General features: G+C 43.6%; 1 protein-coding gene across 1 annotated transcript; it reads right to left on the bottom strand.

Annotated features, from left to right (window-relative positions):
* Positions 1-1,844: 1,844 nt before the first annotated feature.
* Positions 1,845-6,175, bottom strand: LOC115267975 (uncharacterized protein K02A2.6-like). Its single transcript, XM_062848937.1, has 3 exons — positions 4,048-6,175; positions 3,227-3,990; positions 1,845-3,164 (listed from the first exon to the last, which is right to left on the bottom strand). The coding sequence occupies exons 1-3, from the start codon at positions 5,973-5,975 to the stop codon at positions 2,095-2,097; spliced, it is 3,762 nt and encodes a 1,253-aa protein (XP_062704921.1). The 5' UTR covers positions 5,976-6,175; the 3' UTR covers positions 1,845-2,094.
* Positions 6,176-6,569: the final 394 nt, after the last annotated feature.

The following is a 6,569-nucleotide window of genomic DNA, read 5'->3' as shown; positions in this document are numbered from 1 at the left end:
GATACTAGTATGCAAACCGAGGGTACCCTAAGGCTGTACCAGGGCATCACACCCAGCTTCAGCAAGGTGCTGCCGGCCTTCTCGATCAGCTATGACGTGTACGAGTACTCGACTTGTGATCTCGGCGTAAACGTGACATGATTTGGTGCGCCGCAAGCAACCCAAATCCATGCTGAAATGATCAGCACCATCGTCGATCCAAATGATGCTATCGTTGTCCAGCAGCTACCGCCGCTTTCTTTGATAGCACCTTTAAAACTGTTATGTACTTTTACTACAACAGCAGCCTTGAGAGCTGCTAAGGTCGTCGCCGTCTCGTCGTCAATCGTCATCATCTGGATATCGATCGGGCCGGTCCCTTACCGGGGCCCGGTTCGATTCCTTCAATCATTTGCACTTTTGTGGATAATGGACAGATTGTACAACTTTAACTTTTAACATTTTCTTACCTCAGGTGTGCATAATGAAATTTAACTCCATGCTAATTTAATTCTTTCGATTATGATTAAGTAGTAAGGCAACAATTTAAAAGTAAACTTCCAAATGTTATGTCTATGCCCGCCCAGCAATGTGCACCTCGTTTTTCGACATTTACCTAGGTCGGTACTACTTATCAATGGCGGAGTAATTTGTAATTGTAATTAAACTATCAAGCATTTGATGGATTTGATGACCCAGTCAGGATTATTCAAACGGCTTTATCACCCAGTAGCAGCAGTTATCTTCTGGAAACCCTTGATCCTATTACCCAGAAAAAACCTGGGGTTGGGCAAGATGAGTCAGTGCCGTCTTCGAGCGCATTACTCAGGAATTGCTTTATACTTTGGACAGATTGGTGGTATGCAATAGTATGGGTACAAGACTGTAAGAAAAAAATTCCAAGGCTAATTTGAATGAAAAGATAAGTATGTAAGTCATTTCAAGATAATTGTAGGGAAAAAGCACTAATCTTCGCAACTGCCCTAATCCTCGCATTTTTGGCGGATGCGGCGAAGATTAGAGCAGAATTTTAGAGGGGCGAAGTCTAGTGCTTTTACCCTATCATGGTACGAATACCACCCAGTCTGCGCAAGGTTTTAGTAGGCGAGCTTGTTTTATCAGGAGATAATAAACGTTGCGAAACTAGGTTAGGGGCTGTTCATTAATTACGTAAGGGAATTTTTGCGATTTTTCGACACCCCCTCCCCCCCTTGTAAGATTTTTTGTATGAGAACCCAAAAAGTTTTGTATGGCGCGTAAGATTTCTCAAACCCCCCCTCCCCCCCATAAACCCTTACGTAATTAATGGACAGCCCCTTAGCGTATCCAAGAGCGTATCAGCGCGCCTTCTTCTTCTTCATGGCTCTCCCAGGAACTTGGCCTGCCTCTTTTCAACTTAGTGTTCATTGAGCATTTCCACAGTTATTGATTGAAAGACTTTCTTTGCCTGCCATTGCCATAGGATTTTTTAGATTATTCCAGCGTATTTCATACCAAAATTTATACACAACTGCTAGTCCCGGCAAATGTTGTATTGCCACTTTGAATTTGAAATTTGTTGAGCTCATTTTTGGGCCACACTCTGGATTTATGTTGTAGCGATAGTTATTTGTATTTTTTCTACTTTTTTGGTTGATTTTTGTAACTTTTTAAAAAATGCAATACGAACCGCGCTGAAGACACTACGAACCTAGATACGAACTCAAGCATAATTTTTCAAATCGACGTATCTAACTTTTTCACTGATCTGAGTAAATTCATGGTCAATGTTGACGACCATTTCACTAAAATAGTTTTTCATAAAAAAGACTTTTCATAAGTTTTTTCGTGCTTAACATCACCAGGGATATTGCACGCACTAGTGTACCGATGCGTTCCCGTTCCTGTCTAACCGTAAACTGCCGCTCTTTGAGTGCCCTTATTCGCACGCACACATAAACCGCCCGCGATGTATAGATCTGTCAGATAACCAAAGTGACTCTTGATTCAGGTATAGTTGTTCCCATCGGTACATCCCTCCTCCAATTTGGATATAACATCTACAATAGCCAAGACAATAGCTTTCATTTAATTCTTATTTATTAGCGAATATCTTGTCTTTAAAATGTTCAACGATTACTGATACAGGTGAAAATCTCTGTATCTTCCTGGAGCGCTTCTTTTCCTTTGGGGGCGACTATCCTCTTCTCGCTGTACCACTTCGAAGCTCGTCTGCTCTTGTTCGCAATGAGACCCGTTTCTGATAGGTTCCCGGCAGTCGTCGACAACGTCCAATGGAAGTGGTTGTAGACCTGATTGTATATCAACGTCGCTGGAGTCGTGAGAGGATAGTTTCTTCAAATGAGTTCGGTTTCTCTTGTACTCCTTTCCGGTTTCTCTAGACCTGACCTCAAGTTCACTACCGTTCGCATCGATTACTTCAAACTCTTCTGGCCGGAAGTTTGGTTGAGTTGATCCTAGTTTCAAATTACGCATTAACACGGTGTCACCAGCCATAAGATCGTTTTCTTTGGCATGTCTGTTTGTATTGGCATATTGCTTTTTACGTTCCTTGGTCAACGCATCACGTTCTTCTGCTCCTTCAAAGAATACTCTCTTCGGATCCTGAATCGTCGGTAGATAGCTAATCAGCTCTCGGTTAAACATCATTTTTGCTGGAGACAGGCCGGTAGTTTCCTGAGGGGTCGAATGATAGAACAAGAGATATTCGTAGAGATCCCGCTTCCAATCGGTTTCCTGTGCCACACTGATTTTAATCCTCTTTTTCAAATTACGGTTTTGTCTTTCGACAGCACCGTTGCGTTCTGGCCAGTACGGAGTTGTTAGGTTCAGATGTATATTGTAGGAGTTGCAAAACTTTGCGAGTTCTGCAGCACGGAACTGAGGGCCATTATCAGTTGTTATCGATTGAGGGATGCCAAATTTGCTGAACATTTTCAGCAGTGCCATCACCACCATCGACGAAGTTGGATGCTTCATTGGTTCTACCATTGTGTATCGAGTTGTGTAGCAAACTACTACGAGCAATGAGTAATCCTGGGGCAGTCCTTCGATGAAATCCATTGCAACATCCTGCCACGGGAGAGTCGGTAGTCTTCTTGCCATTGGGCACGGTGGATCAGGTTTCGCCATCATCGTGCATTCCTTACACGCTTTCAAGGTCTTTTCTACGAGGTCATCTAGCCCTGAAACGTAACCAACATTTATAGAGGTAATTATTGACAAACACATCCTTTTTAACTCTTACCTGGAAACCACAATCTCGATCTTAAATGTGCTTTCATCGCTGTCGATCCTTGATGACCAAGATGCGCTATCTCTGTGACTCTTCGTTGAAGAGCCGCAGGAATGACGATTCGGTCTCCACGTAGAATCAACTCACCGTACTGGGACAGTTCCTCTTTGATTCCAAGTGTTTTGAACTGAGCTGGAACGTCCGTCCAATCCCCTGTTGTCAAAGCTTCACGGATTTTGTTCAAAATCGTATCCTCTGCACTGGCTCGTTCCAGTTCAGTTTTGCTGATTCTACATGGCTGCATGTAAGGTGTTATCCAGCTCACAACATCTGCTTCGTGAGCACCATGGGGCTGGGGTGAACAAAGCCTTGAGAAAGCATCGGCAACGTTTTTGTCGCCCGGTTCATAACGGGTATCGAAGTCAAAATTCTGGAGACGTAATATCCATCTCTCCATTCGAGCAGATGGTCTCGAACGGACGCGGTCAAGCAAATACACAAGCGGCTTACAATCCGTAATGAGGGTGAAACGTGTTCCGTAGAGATAGATATACAATTTTTCCATAGCCCAGATAATTCCGAGACACTCTTTCTCGGTTTGACAGTATTTGGTTTCACAGGGTGTGAGGCTTCGAGAAATACACACAACCGGACGAATTTCATCATTTTCTGCTTGTGCTAAAACTGCGCCCAGGCCGCTCGGACCGGCATCGGTTATCAAATACGTTTTATCACGAGGATCGTAATACTTGAGCGTCCTTTGATCTGCTATCGACCTGTAAGAAACGAAACGAGTTATTCTATGTGTGTTAGTCTAATGTTTCCCTACTAACGTTTTCAGATCGTCAAGTTCTTTTTGATGGCATGGCTTCCAACAAAACGCGGTTCCCTTATGCAGTAGTTGCCTCATGTGATGGGTACGCATTGAAAGGTTCTCAATGAACTTTCCAAAGAACTGTGCAGTACCCAGAAGTGAACGCAGCTCGCTAGTTGTTTGTGGAGCGCGCATGTCCAGAAATGCCTTAATCTTCGTTTCAGTGAGACTTACTCCCTTCTTCGAAACCTTGAACCCAAGAAATTCAACGCTTGATGCTCTCAATACGGACTTCTTTTCGTTTACCTTTAGGTTGAAGGTTTTCAGCCGCTCCATTACCAATGCAAGAATGCGATCGTGTTCTTCGACTGAATCAGCAAAGATCAATATATCATCGAGGTATATTATGACCCCTTTGATCCCGCCGATAAGGTTTGCTATTGTCTTTTGGAATAGCTCCGGAGCGCTTTTTATTCCAAAAACGAGTCGTGTGAAACGATACAGTCCACTTCTTGAAACAAATGTAGTTATATCACGGCTTTCTGTTTCAAGCTCAAGATGGTAAAATGCGGACTCCAAATCAAGCGTTGACAGCATTTCAGCTTTGTGGATAGACGATAAAGCTTCTTCTATGTTGGGCATCGGATATTTCTCGGTTAGTACTGCCTTATTCGCTGCTCGAAGGTCGACGCACAGACGGAGTTTCGCATCGCTTTTCCGGACAGGAACTAGTGGAGATACCCAGCTTGTGGGATGTTCAACCTTCTCTATGATCTTTTGTGCCAGTAACTCTTGTATCTGTTGTTCAACTTCTGCTTCCATAGCGATAGGTAAACGTCGTATTGGCTGACATACAGGAGTGACGGATGGATCAATGTGTATTTTCAACTGTATTCCAGGCACTTTTGGGAAAGGTGATTTGGGGTTTTGTTCAGCGCCAGTAATGGTATTGACTTCGCTTCCAACGTCATAGCCAATTCTCAGTACTCCGAGAGCAAAAGCCGTCGATTTGGATAGTAAATTGGTTTGCCCATTAGGAGAAACCAGAACGTAACTCCAGACTCCATTTTCTTCACCTGGTATTTTAATTTCGGTTTCGAAAGCCTTACTGAAGTGGATGGTGTCTGATGATCCGTATCCTTGGTATTGCTTGCTCTCTTCGAATGCTTCGCGCTCGTTGATGATATCTGCTCCTGCTCGTTTCAGCTCTCCGTAAGTCTTCTGTGTGATGATATTAGGCGGTGAACCGGAATCAACTAACATCTGTATTTTTATGCCACCAACTTCGAAAGCCAAGGTATCGCTTTTATCTCCAGCGTTGACGCAGTATAATCCTCTCCTGAACGCCACCTTTTGTTTCTTAGCAGGCCCCGAGTTGTCACTTCCATCCCATTTGCGTTTTTTCGGACAGCAAATTTTGAAGTGGTCAAGCTCGCCACATGTATGGCATTTCACACCAGATGCGGAGCATTTGTTCTTGTCGCGCGCAATGTGACCCAAACGGTTGCATCTAAAACATCTCACTGCTGACTTGTTTGATGGCTGCGAGGACGGCTGCACTCGTTGTACGAATTCTGATGGACGAACATCTTTCACATACGCCTTACACTGAGTTTGCAGGTCTTCCATTGCTTTTCCCAGCTGCAGTATTTCCTCGAAAGATTTGTCCTCCGACAGCAATTTCTTGCGGAAGTCTTGGGAGAGACAGCCTTCGATTATTTGATCGATCGTAGCATCGCTGACGTCAGCGAATTCACATCTGTTGGCTTGTTCTCGTATGCGGTTAACGAAATTGTCGAATGATTCGGTCTCTTCCTGCTTGATACTGCGCAACAGATGACGTTCATATCGCTTGTTTGTTCTGGGTACGTAGTATCTGTCAAGCGATAGGATGATCGAAGCATATTTGTCAACTCTCTGTTCATCTGTCTCAGCATCGGTGGTCATAACTTCATAATGGACAATTTTCTCATATTGGTCTTGCAATTCAATACCACCAAGTACCAACAACAGGTCACATTTCTCTTCTTCATCGGTCACTTTGCTCAGCTTCAAATAGCGCTCCAAAACGCGTTTCCATTTGAGCCAATCGCTACGCGTGTCGTGTCCTGGTTTGAACGGAGGAACCACTGTTGCGTCTAAAAATAATCAAAATACACTTTGTTGGAATTTCACTTTATTTAACATAATTATCTTATTTAACAATTTTAGGTATGTTGCTCATATACAAGTGTGCTACCCACACCATTGCTATAATTCTCAATTCATGTGCTACCCACATGCATCGTGTGCCCCCCACGCCGTACCCATTCATTTTACATGTGCTACCCACATGCACTGTGTGCTACCCACACATCCCGGCTCTTTGTTCCGTATCTATTTCGTAAGTTCACTTTTTTTTATACTTAAATGGACGACACATTTTTCCGCCAGGTTTTCATAATTTCTCCACCTGGCAAAAGTAACACAGGTATGTTTCCATAGCTCTTCCAGGTGGTTCCACTTGCAAAATACACACAATTGAACAACTGCACTGCATGA

This window comes from Aedes albopictus, chromosome 2 (assembly GCF_035046485.1).
Source record: "Aedes albopictus strain Foshan chromosome 2, AalbF5, whole genome shotgun sequence".
NCBI lineage: Eukaryota > Metazoa > Arthropoda > Insecta > Diptera > Culicidae > Aedes > Aedes albopictus.
The sequence above is the reverse complement of the archived record's forward strand: the minus strand, read 5'-3'. Positions and strand labels throughout refer to the sequence as shown.